Source organism: Ovis canadensis, chromosome 9, assembly GCF_042477335.2.
Source record: "Ovis canadensis isolate MfBH-ARS-UI-01 breed Bighorn chromosome 9, ARS-UI_OviCan_v2, whole genome shotgun sequence".
In the NCBI taxonomy this organism is placed as follows: domain Eukaryota; kingdom Metazoa; phylum Chordata; class Mammalia; order Artiodactyla; family Bovidae; genus Ovis; species Ovis canadensis.
This window is the reverse complement of record NC_091253.1, coordinates 50,886,907-50,905,046: the sequence shown is the minus strand read 5'-3', so window position 1 is coordinate 50,905,046 and position 18,140 is coordinate 50,886,907. Positions and strand designations below refer to the sequence as shown.

At 40.3% G+C, this 18,140-nt stretch overlaps 1 protein-coding gene across 1 annotated transcript in view; it reads right to left on the bottom strand.

Moving 5' to 3' along the window:
* Nucleotides 1–18,140, bottom strand: part of NKAIN3 (sodium/potassium transporting ATPase interacting 3) — a 288,131-nt gene that overhangs the window by 117,677 nt on the left and 152,314 nt on the right. Inside the window, exon 5 of the mRNA XM_069600342.1 lies at nucleotides 15,764–15,961. Within this exon, the coding sequence (XP_069456443.1) occupies nucleotides 15,764–15,961 (198 nt within the window). The remainder of the gene's footprint in view (nucleotides 1–15,763; nucleotides 15,962–18,140) is intronic.

The following is an 18,140-nucleotide window of genomic DNA, read 5'->3' as shown; positions in this document are numbered from 1 at the left end:
CTTTATTTTAAATTTAAAAGAAGGAGTATTGTATTACCTAAAAAATCTCCTAAATAGGATAATATCTCTATTCAATGCAGTATTAATTTTAGCAGGAAAGAAAAACAGTGAAAGACTGGATGTTCAGATGTTGACTAGCTTTGTGTTTCTGGGATAAATCTCTCTTGGTCATAGTATATGACAAAAACAGCTTTTTTGAGATGTAATTGACATAGCATACAATTTGCCAATGTACAGTGTACAATTCAGTGATTTTTGGTATATTCACAGAGTTGTGCAAATATTACCCCAATCTAATTTTAGAATATACACTTCTCTCCATACATTCAAGAGGAGGAGATTATGCAAGGGCATAAACAGAAGGAAAAGAGAATTATTGAGGGTCACCTTAGGATCCATCTGGGGCTTCCCCGATGGTTTAGACGGTAAGGAGTCTGCATGCAATGTGGGAGACCCGGGTTCGAGTCCTGGGTCTGGAATATCCCCTGGAGGAGGAAATGGCTACACATTCCAGTATTCTTGCCTGGATAATTCCATGGACAGAGGAGTCTGGCGGGCTACAGTCCATGGAGTCCCGAAGAGTAGGAAATGACTGAGTGCGTGCACGCGCGCACACACACACACACACACACACACATCATGGCTAATACACTTCTAAACACAAGATCCTGTCAGCAAAACACTAGTCAAAAATGTCTGTGATGGCCTAAAGATTATGGGGGTGGTTGGAAGGTCATCTTCTATGATACTCAGGAGGCAGAACCAGTGCCAATAGATGGAAGTTCCAATGTGATGGATTTTGCATTTAGAAACTAAATTAAATCTACGAATCATGTTTTACACTTAGAGAAGCCCAATACAGTAAGTCCCCTACCACGAACGAGTTCTGTTCCGAGAGTGTGTTCGTAAGTCCAATTTGTTTGTAAGTCCAATTTGTTTGTAAGTCCAATGAAGTTAGCTGAGGTACCCAACCAATACAATCAGCTATACAGTATTGTACTGTGATAGGTTTATCATACTTTCCACACAGAAAAAAACACAAAATAAAGGAAACATGTTTTATCTTACAGTACCTTGAAAAGTGTTATAGCACAGTACAGCAGCTGGCACACAAGAGTTGACACTGAATGAACAGGCAAGAAGAGTTACTGGAGGAGGGACAGGCGGCGGGAGATGGTAGAGCCGAAGAGTCATCAGCAATAAGAGACGGAGGGCAAGCTGCAATGTCACTCATGCTTGATGTGATCGGACATGTGAATACATGTTTGCGTCTTTGAAAGTTTGCAACTTGAAGGTTCGTACTTACTGTAATGGATGGGGCTACCTGGATGGGTAATGAATGGCCTGTTCAAGCAGCGGCTGCATCACCATTCATCAAGGATGTCACAGACTCGCCCTGGCCAATAGAAATATACAGCGAGTTGCATCTGTGATTTTAATTGTCTAGTACCCAAAAACCAGCCAGGATCAGGCTGCTTTGAGTATGACTTGAGCGAAGACTGCATCTGCCTGCCTCCCTCTGTACGCGTCCCTCTATTTTTTTTAAGTCTTTATTGATTTTGTGACAATATTGCTTCTGTTTTATGTTTTGGCCCCTTGGCCACAAGGCATGTGGGATCTTAGGTCACTGATCAGGGATTAAACCTGCACCCCCTGCATTGAACGGCAAAGTGTAACCACTGGACTGACAGGGAAGTCTCTGTATCTCTCTATTTTACAGAAGTTTTGTCTCAGGTAGTCACTCTCCACATGGTGACTGCCTACATCTGCAAATGCAAACCCTTCTAATTCAGCAGTCTTTGGGAATGAACTGGTATTTCCTAAAAGTTGAGAACTGTTGCAGTGAGTCCCAAAGATCTGCTTTCCTGACATGACTTTTCCTGAACCGCTCACTGGATCCAGGGGGAGGAATGTGCTAATGATGATACCTGGGTCTCATGTCCGACTCTGGGGCTGGTGAGGTGGGGTCACCTCACCCCATGTGAACCTAGCTTCTCCACACACAGGGAAAGATGGGTGTGTGACTCTCTAACTACAGAGCAGTTGAGGTGCTGTTATCAAAGGTTGGGGGTGTGGAAGCTGGCAAGCCAAGGCAGATGTCCACTTTTTCCCTCTGTCCAATAGATGTATAATTCAGGAATCTCACAATCTGAAGCTTTTGAGTTGTATGAAATTGTGAAGTAGATGGGCAAAATGTGCAAACTGACTCTATAGAACTCTAATATCCTTCCAAAGAACACACTAAATGATACATTTGTACTTAATATTAAACCATTTATATTATAAATACTGTATTTTTTTATGTATTAATAAAGCCTCTTCAATAAGCACAGCAGTTTTGGGATACATCAGAGTCTAGTTTGATGCACTCTCCCCAGTCACTGACCCAAAATTGTTGGTGTTTAGTTGCTCAGTCATGTCCGACTGTTTTGCGACCCCATGGACTGTAGCCTGCCTGGTTCCTCTGTCCATGAAATTTCCCAGACAAGAATACTGGAGTGGGTTGTCATTTCCTTCTCCAGGGGATCTTCCCCATCCAGAAATCAAACCTAAACTGGCAGGTGGATTCTTTACCACTGAGCCACCTAGGAAGCCCACAGGAAATTAGGCAGGCTGTTTATTTAATGTCCAGTGTGTTCATATGTAAATTAGAGATGAGAAGGGCTACTCTGTATTACTCTTGAAAACATTACACAAGATAATACTTCAAAGAATGATGCCCAGGCACCTCATACACACCCAGTTAATGATAGCTATGATTTCTTTTATTATACCATTGGGTTTAAAATCCTTTACAGCCAAGCCTTACAAGACAGTTCTCTATTTATTTAGATTAGCTTAACTGATTAATTAAAGTTGTTGTGTATCCTGAAGATTTTAATTGTGCGTGTTTCAAGTCTGCATGGCTTCCTGATTATCTTTGCTACTAAGTAACAATAATGCACTGCAAATATTTGCTTGAATTTTATATAAACCAATTTTAAATGAAAGAGCTATTTACATTAATCAATTTAAATAAAGAACACCACTTCCTTGTGGTTTTCTTGCTATCAGTTTTACTCTTAGTCAAATGTGAAGGGCTAATACTGCAATATTTGCTTTAAGTCATTATGAAATGACAATCAATTGTGAGCCATTAGAAAGGCAGGATTTTCCAGTCTGAGAAGGCATACCTTCTACTTCTATAGGATGCTTCTTTTAGGCTCTGTAAGTCTTGTGATATTTTAGCAAATATTTCTCTATTAAAACTATTTTTTTAAAAAAACCCCATGTTTGGTTCCCACTATTTCTTATGTCAAGATGACATAAAACTCACCAGTGAAACAAGATTCCCAGACTCTCTCATCTTGGTAACAAGTAGCATCATCTACCTTACTACTCAAATACAAACCAAAGCTCCATCCTTATTTTTTCCTTTTCTGCACATGCCACTTTTCTCTTCCTGTAAGAACTATCATCTACACATTTCCATCCCTTGAGCTACCACCCAAGTCCAAAGCATCATCTTCTTCCATGCAACCTATTGGAAGAGCCTACAAATTAGCTTCTTTCCTTCCCCTCTCATTGTTGTTCAGTAGTTAAGAAGTGTTTGACTCTTTGCAACCCCATGGACTGCAGCACACCAGGGTTTCTTGTCTTTCACCATCTCCTGGAGCTTGCTCAACCTCATGTCCATTGAGTCAGTGATGCCATCCAACCATCTCATCCTCTGTCGTCCCCTTCTCCTGCCACCTTCGATCTTTCCCAGCATCAGGGTCTTTTTCAATGAGTCAGTTCTTCATATCAGGTGGCCAAAGTATTGGAGCTTCAGCATCAGTCCTTCCAATGAATACTCAGGGTTGATTTCCTTTAGGATTGACTGGTTTGATCTCCTTGCTGTCCAAGGGACTCTCAAGAGTCTACTCCAACATCACAGTTTGAAATCGTCAATTCTTCAGTGCTCAGCCTTCTTTCAGGTCCAATCCTCACATTCGTACATGACTACTGGAAAAGCCAAAGCTTTGACTATATGGAAGAAAGTAAGGAAAACCACTAGGTCATTCAGGTATGACCTAAATCAAATCGCTTATGATTATGGAAGTGACAAATAGATTCAAGGGAGATCTGAGAGACAGAGTGCCTGAGGAACTAAGGATTGAGGTTCATAACATTGTACAGGATATGTTGACCAAAACTATCCCAAAGAAGAAGAAATACAAGAAGGCAAAGTGGTTGTCTGAGGAGGATTTACAAATACCTGAGAAAAGAAGAGAAGCAAAAAGCAAAGCAGAAAGGGAAAGATATACCCAACTGAATGCAGAGTTCCAAAGAATAACAAGGAGAGATAAGAAAGCCTTCTTTACCTCTTACTCACTTCCAATCCACTCTCCAAGCAGCTCCAGAGTTGCTTTCTTAAATATACACCACAAAAATATATGGGGCTTCCCAAGTGGCGCTGGTGGTAAAGAGTCCGCCTGCTGGTGCAGGAGATGTGAGAGATGCGGGTTTGATCCCCGGGTCGGGAAGATCTCCTAGAGTAGGAAATGGCAGCCCTCTCCAGTATTTTTGCCTGGAAAATTATATGTATCTTAAAAATGTTAAGAGCAAGGATGGTACCAAGATTCGTCATGTGTCCACATCTAAACTCATTTATTCTGTCAACACGCCCCTCCCCCAGCCTCTGTGTAGAAGCAGACACCTCTGCTCTCTTGGGCTTTACCACCCCTGCCTCCCACCTCATAGTCACTTGCCAAGTACCAGTAATGTTTATTGGGTCTATCCTCTGATTTCCATTCTCATCCTAACACATCCTAACTTTCATTTAGCCAGTATTTCCCAAAATGTTTCCTTTAGAAAATTATTTGGGAATGTAGTAGTTTTTTTGTTTTTAAGATTAAAAACAAGTTGTTTTTTTTTTTTTTTCAAAAATAAAGATGTCCTTTATGTGGGCCGTTTTTAAAGTCTTTATTTAATTTGTTATCATATTGCTTCTGGTTTATGTTTTGACTTTTGACCACAAGGCATGTGTGATTTTAGCTCCCTGAGCAGGGATCAAACCTGCAACCGCTACATTGGATGGTGCAGTCATAACTATGGGACCCCTAGGAAAGTCCTTAAAAATATTTTAAAAGTTTCTTTTTGAAATAATTTCAGGCTTACTGAAACATAGAAGAAAAAAATCAATCAAGTATTCTTGTATACCCTTCAATCCAGATTCCTTAAATGTTAGCAACTTATGCAGCCACAGTACTATGATTAAAAAAACCCCAGTAAATTAACATGGGAACATGCACACAAGCACAACACTGCTTTCTAATCCATAGTCAGTATTCAATTTCCAACTGTCCCACAAAAATCTGCTTTTTTGTTTTTTGATTTGGTCTGGCATCATTGTCATGTTTCTTTGGTCTTCTTTAATCTAGAAGAGTCCCTCAATCTTTGTTTTCCATGATTTTTTTTTGACAGCAGCATTTCTCACAAATTTTAATACAGTAATTTTCACTGTAATCTCCAAGGAGTGGGTTTAACATGACCTCAGTCAAACTTCTGTCACCATGAACTCTTTCTTGAGGTTCAGTTTGTAGGACAGGTGTTCCAAGGACTCTCTGGGACTATGACAAGACCATTCTGATATGTGTTCCTCCTATGTGATCCACACTACACATACCTATCAGAATAGTCTCCCTAGGTCAAGGTTGTGTGTACATCATTACCTGCTTATAAGCCTCAAATAGCTTGATTTCATTTAGGGTAAAGTCCCAAAGCCTTAACTTGAAATTCAAATCCCCCTCATCCAAACTTTCTTTCCAACTTAAGTCACTACCTCTATGGGCACACTAGTTGCTCAAACCAAAGTGAAGTACTTATGGTTCCCCTGATTTATTTCTATTTCCCTACTTATGCTAGTTCCTCTGTTCAGAACACATATGAGAATTCACTGAAGCTCTCTCTGTTGCAGGCTCCAGCTGCAGCCATGGGAACTCTGAACCCTGGTTTCCTTTGAGCTTGCTTTTGAGTGGTTGTAATAAGAATCCATCAAAACTCATGTCTGGGCCTCTCTTTGGCCAACACAGCCCTATTACCTGGGACTATGAACTCCAGAAGGAGTTTCCCTGCCCTCTTGTATAGACAATCAACCCAGTGTTTGTTTTTGTTCTGATGTATGCCTCTGGTTTTATACTTTGTGATATGCCTTAATATAGAAAAGAAAAGTGAAAGACAAAGGAGAAAAGGAAAGATATATCCATCTGAATACAGAGTTTCAAAGAATATCAAGGAGGGATAATAAAACCTTCCTAAGTGAGCGATGCAAAGAAATAGAGGAAAACAATAGAATGAGAAAGACTAGAGATCTCTTCAAGAAAATTAGAGAAACCAAGAGAACATTTCATGCAATGATGGGCACAATGAAGGACACAAATTGTATAGACCTAACAGAAGCAGAAGATATTAAGAAGAGGTGGCAAGAATACACAGAAGAGCTATACAAAAAAAAGATCTTCATGACCCAGGTAACTATGATGGTGTGATCACTCACCTAGAGCCAAACATCCTGGAATGTGAAATCAAGTGGGCCTTAGGAAGCATCACTACAAACAAAGCTAGTGGAGGTGATGGAATTCCAGTTGAGCTATTTCAAATCCTAAAAGATGATGCTGAGAAAGTGTTGCACTCAATATGCAAGCAAATTTTGAAAACTCAGCAGTGGCCACAGGACTGGAAAAGGTGTTTTCATTCCAATCCCAAAGAAAGGCAATGCCAAAGAATGTGCGAACTACCACATAATTACACTCATCTCACACTCTAGCAAAATAACACACAAAATTCTCCAAGCTAGGCTTCAACAGTATATTAACTGAGAACTTTCAGATGTTCAAGGTGGATTTAGAAAAGGGAGAGGAACCAGAGATCAAATTGCCAGTATCCGTTGGATCACCGGATCATAACAAAAAGCAAGAGCATTCCAGAAAAACATCTACTTCTGCTTCACTGACTATGCTAAAGCCTTTGACTGTTGGATCACAACAAACCATGGACAATTCTTAAAGAGTTGGGAATACCAGCTCACCTTACCTGCCTCTTGAGAAATCTGTATGCAAGTCAAGAAGCAACAGTTAGAACTGGATACAGAACAACGGACTGGTTCAAAATTGGGAAAGGAGTATGTCAAGGCTGTGTATTGTCACTCTGCTTATTTAACTTATATGCAGAGGACATCATGTGAAATGCTGGGCTAAATGAAGCACAAATTGGAATCAAGATTGAAAGGAGAAATATCAATAACCTCAGATATGCAGATGACACTACCCTTATGGCAGAAAGCAAAGAAGTACTAAAGCACGTCTTGATGAATGTGAAAGAGGAGAGTGAAAAAGCTGGTTTAAAACTCGGCGTTCAAAAAACTAAGATCACGGGATCTGGTCCCATAACTTCATGGCAAATAGATAGGGAAATAGTGACAGACTTTATTTTCTTGGGCTCCAAAATCATCGCAAATGGTGACTGCACCCATGAAATTAAAAGACCCTTGCTCCTTGGAAGAAAAGCTATTAAAAAGCATATTAAAAAGCAGAGACATTGCTTTGCTGACAAAGGTCCATCTAGTCAAAGCTGTGGTTTTTCCAGTCATGTATGGATGTGAGAGTTGGACCATAAAGAAAGCTGAGTGCTGAAGAATTGATGCTTTTGAAATGTGATGTTGGAGAAGACTCTTGGAGAGTCCCTTGGAGAGCAAGGAGATCAAATCAGTTCATCCTAAAGGAGATCAGTCCTGAATATTCATTGGAAGGACTGATGCTGAAGCTGAAGCTCCAATGCTTTGGTCACCTGATGTGACAAACTGACTCTTTGGAAAAGATCCTGATGCTGGGAAAGATTGAAGGCAGGAGGAGAAGGGGACGACAGAAGATGAGATAGTTGGATGGCATCACCTACTCGACGGACATGAGTTTGAGCAAGCTCTGGGAGTTTATGATGAACAGGAAATCCTGGTGTGCTTTAGTCCATGGAGTTGCAATGAACTGGACATGACTGAGTGACTGAACACAACTGAAGTGATTGTTTTTATGTGGGCCTCCCTGGTGTCATGGGAGAAGGCAATGGCAACCCACTCCAGTACTCTTGCCTCGAAAATCCCATGGACAGAGGAGCCTGGTAGGCTGCAGTCCTGGTAGGCTAGGAGTTGGACACGACTGAGGGACTTCACTTTCACTTTTCACTTTCATGCACTGGAGAAGGAAATGGCAACCCATTCCAGTATTCTTGCCTGGAGAATCCCAGGGACGGAGGAGCCTGGTGGGCTCCTCTGTCTATGGGGTCGCACAGAGTCGGACACGACTGAAGTGACTTAGCAGCAGCAGCAGCCCTGGTGTCTCAATGGTAAAAAACCTATTTGCAATGCAGAAGATATGAGCTCAATTTTTGGGTCAGGATGATCCCCTGGAGGGAGGCATGGCAACCCACTCCAATATTCTTGCCTGGGAAATCCCATGGACAGAGTAGCCTGGAGGGCTACAGTCCATGGGGTCGTAAATGAGTCAGACACAACATAGTGACTAGATGACAACATTTTTTTTTTAACGTATCCTGCAGAGTAACTTTTAATTTTCATAACTATTAGTTATCCCTGTGGTGGCAACAATGGAAGCTTCTGTAAGTCCACCAGTAACTCATTTGGGATGTCCTTGAAATATTATAGTTTTGTCCTTAAAAAAAGAAAGAGTTCATTTTCAAGAGTCAAACATTTTGGGTGGGGGGAGTAGGGTGAGGCAAAATATCACAGCTTTCCCATATGCGACTTTCTTTTGTGAGCCCAGTAGCACTTAGACTCTGAACTGTGGAACTCTCTCGTTTTCTGCTCTGTTGTGGTCCTTTAATTTCCTGCCTGATCTCCTCTGGTACCATGGGTACAACCACAACAAATTTGAATTCCTCCTCTCATGTCCATCTCTCCTAGCACAGTGCTTTGTATAGTGTAGGGGTTTCCTTTGTATATATATATACATATATTTTTTGAATGGACATTGTATTGTCTGTTTTCATTTAGAAAGAACACAAAAAGTGACAAGATTTTCTTTATATGATGACTTAGAGGGGTGGGATGAAGATGTGGGGGGAGGTTCAAGAGGGAGGGGATGTGTGTGTACATATAGCCGATCCACATTGTTGTACAGCAGAAGCGAACACAACAGTGTAAGGCAATTATACTCTAAACTAAAAATAAGTTTTCTCTATACAGTCTATTGGAGAAGGCAGTGGCACCCAACTCCAGTACTCTTGGCTGGAAAATCCCATGGACAGAGGAGCCTGGTAGGCTGCAGTCCATGGGGTCGCTAAGAGTCAGACATGACTGAGCGACTTCACTTTCACTTTTCACTTGCATGCATTGGAGAAGGAAACAGCAACCCACTCCAATGTTCTTGCCTGGAGAATCCCAGGGACAGGGGAGCCTGGTGGGCTGCCGTCTATGGGGTCGCAGAGTCGGACACGACTGAAGTGACTTAGCAGCATACAGTCCATACTGAATTTTGTCTTCTAAAGGAAGACAGTAAATGTTTTTGAATTAACTTTTGTTTTCACGAAAACTGCCTTTTTCCAGCCCACTAATTATTCCTACCTAAGGCTAAAGAGGAAACCTCTGTAAACATCTGAATGACATTAAATTACCCTAAGTAAACATCACTAAAATTAACTTTTTTGTTTCTAATTTCTCCATAAGCCTACAGTCACAATATTTGCCTTGATTAATTATTAAACATATCTCAGGTTTTCTAAATTAATGGTTTTGTGCTAGATATGATTTCTAATCAAGCTTTACATTTCTCTGGTGAAATCATATTTAAGTCTACCAAATGTCAGAACTCACTTCTGTATTTAATAATCAATGTTTGGCAGATTATTTGAAACTAGCAGAGCAGTAATAATTTATGAAGGCCTGCAAACATGTCTGGGATAACCATGAGCATTTAGGCCTCCGGAGACTAAATTATATTGTTTGGAAATCATATGAATTTGTGTTTGGAAACATAAATGTCTGTGATGACTGATTAACATACAAAATAATGTCCAATCATACACATACCATTAAGGAGAATGCTACAGTATAAGAGGAATACAAATTTTAAATGTTTGCATATTTAAGTTATTTAAACCCATAATGCTGTGTACAAGTGACAGATAACATTAGAGTTAGATTTATGTAAGACCAGACATCTGATAAGAACCCAGATGTTTTCAAAACATGGATATATATATATATATATATATATATATATATATGTAGACAAAATGGATGATGAATTGCTTAAATTCCACTTAGGGTTTTATCAGCGGGCATGGGAGGTCTTTCTACATTTGAATTGTAAATCTGAAATATTTGCTAAATATTGTACACATATCTATAACCTAAAACTATTAAAAGTATCTATATGATTGGTATTAGTCAGCCATAAATAGGCTTCCCAGGTGGCGCTAGTGGTAAAGAACCCACCTGCCAATGCAGGAGACATAAGCCACAAGGGTTGGATCTCTAGGTCGGGAAGATCCCTTGGAAGAGGAATTGGCAACTTATTCCAGTATTCTTAGGAAATCCCATGGACAGAGGAGGCTGGCGGGCTACAGTCCATAGGGTCACAAAGAGTCAGACAGAACTTAGCTACAAACACTAATTTTTCTTTTCACTTGTTCATTTTGATGATTAAACGAGTTTATATTTGCAAAGCACTCAGAGTAGCTCTAAGCACATACTAACAGTTTGTTAAATAAATTAAATGTTAACTCAGAAATAAGACCCCCCAAGGAAACTTATTTTTAATGATATTTGCATTTTGGGAGTGGGCTTCCCAGGTGATGCTAGTGGTAAAGAACCCGCATGCCAGTGCAGGAGATACAAGAGATGCAATGAATCCCTGGGTTGGAAAGATCCCTTGGAGGAGGGCATGACAACCCTCTCCAGTGTTCTTGCCTGGAGAATCCCATATACAGAGGAGCTTGGTGGGCTACAGATCATAGGGTTTCAAAGAGTCAGACATGACTGAAAAGTGACCTAGCATGCATTTTCGGAGGGATACCATTGATAGGAATTGGAACTTATTTCAAAAGCTTACTATTTGACTTGAATTCTTATACTGTGTGAGCATACGTTACTGAGTTAGCAATAATATTATTAGCTTCCATGACTAAGCCAAGTATTCTAAGCAGATGGAATAGATACTCGCACAGCCTTTTTTGTTTGTTTGCATTTTCTTTTTTAAATTTAAATTTATTTCTTTTTAATGGGAGGATAATTGCTTTACGATGTTGTGCTGGCTTCTGCCATACATTAACATGAATCAGTCATAGATATTCGCAAGTCCCCTCTCTCTTGAGCCTCCCTCCACCTGTTAGCCCATCCCTCCCCTCTGTCACAGAGCACGAGATTTGAGCTCCTTGCTGTATGACGCAGGGAGCTCAAATCTAGTGCTCACTCAGCTTTTTGAGAATACAGATTCTGTAGGATACCTTGCGGTCTACTGTTGTCATTCACCACTCTCTCTTGACTTTTAAGGTGTCTGATATGAAAGATAGAAAATAGTGATGAATGCTGATGACGGGACTAGAGGCAAAGCAAAGAACACAGGCATGACGGAAAACCAATTCTCAGGGCGCTCTGGTCCCCAGCTCTGATCCTGGTGACAACCTCCAAAAACGTTAAAGAGTGAGACTCATCACCTATCAGATATGAAGGAGAATATCTTGACAGTGAGGGCTCCAGAAAGTATGTATATAAAATCAGCTCCAAAGAGTTGAAGACAAGGTGAGTTTAACGAGATGTAGATAAGGTTGAGTTTTAAAGGTTTAGAGATTAGCATTTGTCTATTTATAAAAATGAGCTCCTTTAAAATATCTTGTTCAATAGTTAACATAAATATAATATGGATCTATTTAGCCACAAATAAGGAATCATAAAAATTAAAAAGTGTCTTAGATTGCATATTCACTATTACTGACTTGTTGACCTTGGAACTGGGCAGTCTACTAAGACAACGTGTCTAGTAATAACTAAGTGTACAGTAACAGTGAAGATGTAAGAGCGCCTCCAAACGATCAGGATCTTCTCTCTGGCTCCAGCATTTTGTCTGTGCATTCATCCATGCCAGTTCTTGATCAATGAATTCTTCTTGTTGTGTTTACTTACTTCAGGCTTTGGAATCTCTTGTCTGTTGGCCATTTATTCATTCATATTCACAAGTACTCATAAATATTTAGTGCCATCGCTCTGCTAGTCACTGGGACCACAAAAATGAACAGGGTTTAAAAGGACACTGTTCTATCCTTCAAGGAACTTTTATTCTGGAAGGTAGACAGACCAAAGACTCAGTTAAACTCTATTAATGGTGTGCTCACATGGCAGGACACCTGTAATGTACATCCTGGGGATGCAGGAGCTGGGCAGGTCTAGGAAATGTTCTCAGCGACACATGCATACAGCTATTTAGTATAACATGTGTGTGATAGTTACAAAATAGATAATTATGATGCCCAGTTGATATCATGTTATACTATATATCATATATTATGTTAGATATAGTGTATATATTATATATACCCAAATCATTACATTTAGATGAGGTCAAACAATACTAGTGTCATCCTATGCATAACTCTAAACAAACAAACAAACAAAACAAAATGGGTTGGGTTGCCCAATGGGGAGCAGAGATAGGGGATCCAGGCAAGTGGGGCCAAGGGTAGGAGGGAGGATTTCACTGCACACATTTTTATCTCTTTGAATTAAGTGAATGAATTACCTATTTATCTAAATATCTATTATTGATCCATCTAATTATCTATTTAATTATCTATATAAACCTATCCTGGAACTTTCAGAGGAAAGATGTCTCCTCATGGACTGTGGCCAGTGGATGAAGAGTTGGGGGTGGGAAGAAGAAACATATCCATAGGTAGATTATTCAAACACTTCCATCTCAACTTGCCAGAGAGAGCTGCTGCCATGAAACCCTCCTCCGCCATCCTAGCCACCTCTGTTGGCTCCTCCCTGTGAACTTCTAGATATTCTGGCACCTCCAGCAATTGTAAGGGTAACCCTTGCAGCATTAGGGCCTCTGGGACTCTGCCCCATCTCAGAGACCTTTGCCTGTTTACCTAGCAGTTGCCCAAGCAGCATGGGCTGTTAAATCTTACAACCGTCACCCCTTGTTTTTCCCCAGAAATAAGACTGACATTTTAGCACATGCTAAGTGACTGATACAGGAAGCATTTTCATATCACTGGATTTAAAAAAAAATCCAGGTTCTAATCATTGTAAACATATTCATATGAAATAGAAAATATAAGAAAACCATACGCAATCAACCACAATAATAATACATAATTATTTTGCTGTGAGACAAAGCCAGGATACATTTCATTTTAACATAAAAAAGAAAAAATATTGAAATTGTTGTCTGGCAGGTATATTACACAAGAGAAGTCAGAGATCAGCGGCTAATATTTTTATTGCTGGAAGGCTGAATAGTATAATGAGGATTATGTGTGCAGTGGACAGTTCTGAACATTTACTAAACTAATATGCCGAGGAATTGATTCATGAATGACAAGTACTTTTAGGCGGCAACATACACTTTATTTAGTGCTTTTCTCTAATGTAGTTTTCTATGTGTCAGTTCGGTTTCTTATCAAATAAATACTTTCACCTTGCTGTTCATTTGAATTGGAGTTACTATGGAGAAACGACTTTTTGATTCTACTGCATTCTGCTACATTATGAAAACTTGGAAATCATGTCATCACTCCACAAAATGGTTTAGCAATTTTCTGTGAATTTTTTTAAAGAAGGGGAATCTGTTCATATATGAATGATTCTAGAAAAATGTTTCAACGTTAAAAAGTTCACTAAGAACCTTTAGAATCTCAAATATAATAGAGTACTGTTTCACCTTACAATAGGTTGAAAAATTTTTAAAGAAAATTTGCCTCCATGATTTTTTTTTTAATTCAAAGATTTAAACATATATTTTGCCACAGTTCCATAGGTAACTTCCAGGAGAGTAAAGAAAGACCAGAGAATACAGAGAGATTGATAAACATATATTGACAAGTGACGACAAACATACAGAAACCACGAATAATCAGATTCCCTGCTACATCTCTGAAAGAAATTCCTTATCATTAAGGTCCAGCCTCTTTCTTCGAATTCAGTGTAGAATTTGCTTTTCATTGAAGCCAATTTCATCTTTTAGGACACTAAAAGATCTTTGGAGTTTTATGTTCGAGTCTTTAGTCTTTCTAGAAAATTATGATTCAAACATCCCCTAAAATACTATTTTAGACCTTAACATATGTGGGTTAAAGAACAATAATACATTCTGTAAAGGAGGATAAGACTAGTACACTGATGGCTCCAAATGAGCCATGGCTTCTAGTATGTTCACCTTTCTAGAGGCCCCGCCCACAATAATGCTGAGCTTGATCACATGATTTGCTATAGCCAATGGGACATTAGTAGGCTTTACTCTCAAGAATAGGCTAGATAAATGCTTGCATGTTGGGCTTCTTTTACTGGAACCCAGCTCACTGGCTGAAGCAAAGCCTCTCAAGTTTTCTTCTAAAAGACAAGCCATGTGGAGGAGAATGCAGGTCAACAGCCAGCCCCAGACATATGAGTGAGGACATCTAGGCTAGTGTAACCCCAGCAAAGCTCCTGGTTGGAAAGTCTACATGAGTGACCCTGGCCAGTATCCTGTGAAGCAGAACTGCCTAGATTCCTCACCCACAAAACTCAAAGCAACATACTGATATTGTTTTCTCTAATTATATTTTGGAGCAGTAGATAATGGTTACAGTGTTACAAGGACTCCTAAAGTTCTTTCTGGAAATAATTCCAAGTCCATTCTTCATTGACATACACCTCTTACACTTCTATCATCTATTTATTTATTATTGAACCTGAATCTCTTATTCTGACTCTAACCAGTTGGAACAGAAGAACTGGAATGGTTGGTTCATGTGAAAAGCACTGTGAGAAGGACTCTATCATATATTGACTCAAAAAAACACCAAATCCTTGCTGGATCTCAAAGAAAAAGAATTCTTGATGATGGTATATATCTTAAATTAATTCCACTCCACAGTGAGATCAAACTGTGGGTGGGGCAGTCTGGTGGAAAGAAAACATCTTTAAGGAATTCCTAGCACATAGGCTTTGTGTGGTCTGGTCAAGTCATTTTCTCTCTATTTCTCTAAATGGAACTGTGTCCTCACAACCAATTTTAGGCCCTAAAATGTGTAGGACTCTCTGGAGGAATTTGCTTTCTTAAGGAATAATTATTGGAAATGCGAGTTTTACTAGATTGAGAAAGACATTGGGCATATTCCCATCCTTCTTTCTCTAGAATGCGTGGGCATTAGTAAAAGAGTGCCTTAGGAGTAGTAACTGTAGTAAAAGTGTAGTAGGAGAAGAATCCATGATACTGAATGGACAGTCACCATTTCTGGGGGACAGTGATACTATTTCACTGAATTACGTGGATTGCATCTCAAGTTGGAAACTACAGTAACTAACTGGTTCTAAAAAAATTGTCTGGATATCAAGAGGAAAAAGACATAAACTGCCATCAAGCATAACCAATGTTAGCATCATTACTGTTATTTCCATTGTTTAAAGGATGTTCTCTGTGTACTTATCTATGGCATTATCTACCAAGAGAGCATGGATGGAAGGTTTAGATACAAAATGACATTAAAGAGAGTCCAGATCCGACAATGACACAGATGTGATACTTACAGAGAGTAGGATTTGGACGGCACTGTGGATGACCTCCAGGTACTGGAAGTCAACAATGCAGCCGGTGACAGAGACATACGTGTAATCGTCCGTCATGCCGTGGGCTGACGGGGGCAGCACTCTTCGGACACAGCCAGGCCCGTGTTCCCGCCACCATGACCGGTGCACAGAGATGTTGAATGTCATTAGGTCTGTGTCCTAGGTGGGCAGGAGACAAGACAGAGAAAGGAGACGAACACATTACCTCACATCTTCAGCTTTCACCTTAGGAAGAATTTAGGATGAATGAAATTGCTGAAAGGGTTTAAACTGCAGGTACAGAATGACAAAAGATGAACCTAACATGACTGCATGTGTCATATGAATGAAATAGCTTATTTTCATATGGGTTATAGTTATTCAGTGGGGACATGTAATTCTTTGAATGATAACACTTTAAGGTTAGCATAACATCGAAAATTCAGAGATGATATATTTGTTTAAAAATTCATGTCTATTTATTTAGTTTTTTTATTGGACTATTGTTGATTTATAATGTTTCAGTTTCTGCTGCACACCAAAGTGACTCAGCCACATGAATACATATATCTCCTCCTCCTTGAATTTCCTTCCCATTTAGGTCACCACAGAGCATTGAGTAGAGTCCTGTGCTATGCAGTAGGTTCTCATTACTTCTGTATTTTAGAAACAACATCAGTAGTGCATGTATGTCAATTCCAATCTCTCAATTCATCCCACCCTTCCCTTCAATTATACTGTCCACACTGGAATTTTCTTCTCTGTTTTCTTATTGCTCCATTGCCACTGGTATCACCATCATGGTACTGTGTACTGAGAGAGTTTTTTTGCCTGCGAGACATTGTTCTAAGCACTTTCCATATATTATGCGTTCATGTAGGTATCATCATCCTAACTTATAGTAGTTGAATAATGGTCCCCCCAAATCACATTTATATCCAACTCTCTGGAATCTTGTGAATTCTACCTTATACAGCAAGAATAGGACTTTGTAGCTATGATTGTGGTAAGGATCATGAAATGGGGGGATTATTCTGGATTATCTGATGGGCCCTAAAGACAATCACATGTCTCCTTTTAAGAGGGAAGCAAAGGGATGCTAGACACAAGGACAGAACAATAAGGTGACCATGAAGGCAACAGCTGGAGCGATGTGGCCACAAGAATGCTGACCACCACCAGAAGCTGGGAGAGATGAGAGAAGATCATCCCTAACACTCCAGGGGGAGCCTGGCCCTGGCAGCATCTTCATTTCAGTCCAGTGAAACTGATTTCAGATGTCTGGCCTCCAGAACTATGAGAATATACACTTCCATTGTTTAAGACACCAGGTTCGTGTTAGTTGTTGTATAGCAATCACAAAAAAAAAAAAAAAAAAAATTAAAGCAGATGAGGAAAGTTGGTCACGGAAAGGAAAAATAAAGTGCCCAACCTCATTAATAAATAAATCAAAAGAACTTCCTATGTATGGTAGGGCTTCCCTGGTAGCTTAGCTGGTAAAGAATCTGCCTGCAATGCAGGAGACTGGTTCCATTTCTGGGTTAGGAAGATCCCCTGGAGAAGGGATAGGCTACCCACTCCAGTATTCTTGGGCTTCTCTGGTGGCTCAGACAGTAAAGAATCCTCCTGCAATGCAGGAGACCTGAGTTCAATCCCTGGGTTGGGAAGATTCCCTGGAGGAGGGCATGACAACCTGTCCAGTATTCTTGCCTGGGGAATCCTCAAGGACAGAGTCGCCTGGCGGGCTACAGTCCATGGGGTCGCAAAGAGTCAGATATGACTGAGCGACACAGCACACAGCGCAGCACGGAGTGGTGGACCCAGAACTTGATCCTGTGCGGTCTGTACTTCCAGCTGTGATGTGGTGGTTTCCCAGTCCTCTGTTCCCCTGCCCAACCCTTTACAATTCCTCAGACCCTGAAGGGAGCTGGTTCCTCCCTCTCTAGTTGTTTTCAGAAAATGTCACCACAGCCAAGCAAAAGAACAAAGAAGGCAAGCCTTGACTTTTCCATATCAAAACAGACTTCCAGAGACTCCTAACAGAGACACCTGTGCAGACGTTTAAACCTCAAGAGAGGCCTTTTAGTATCTGCAGAGTGTCAGGTAGGAAGGACTAAGGTTATAATGTTTTTGTCATAAACAATAGTTTAAAAAGAACAGATGAGGAACCAGACTCTTGGCTCCCAGATAAAGTAAAGATTACAGCTGCTGGTTTGGAGCAGGAAGGAGGGAGGGTGAGGATGGACAGACGGCAAGGGCGCCTACCGACCACAGGTGGTGGACCAGGACATAGACCTGCTGGGGAACTGAGGATTCAGGAGCCGGGGAGTGGGTCCGTTCCCAGCCTCCACTCCTAGCC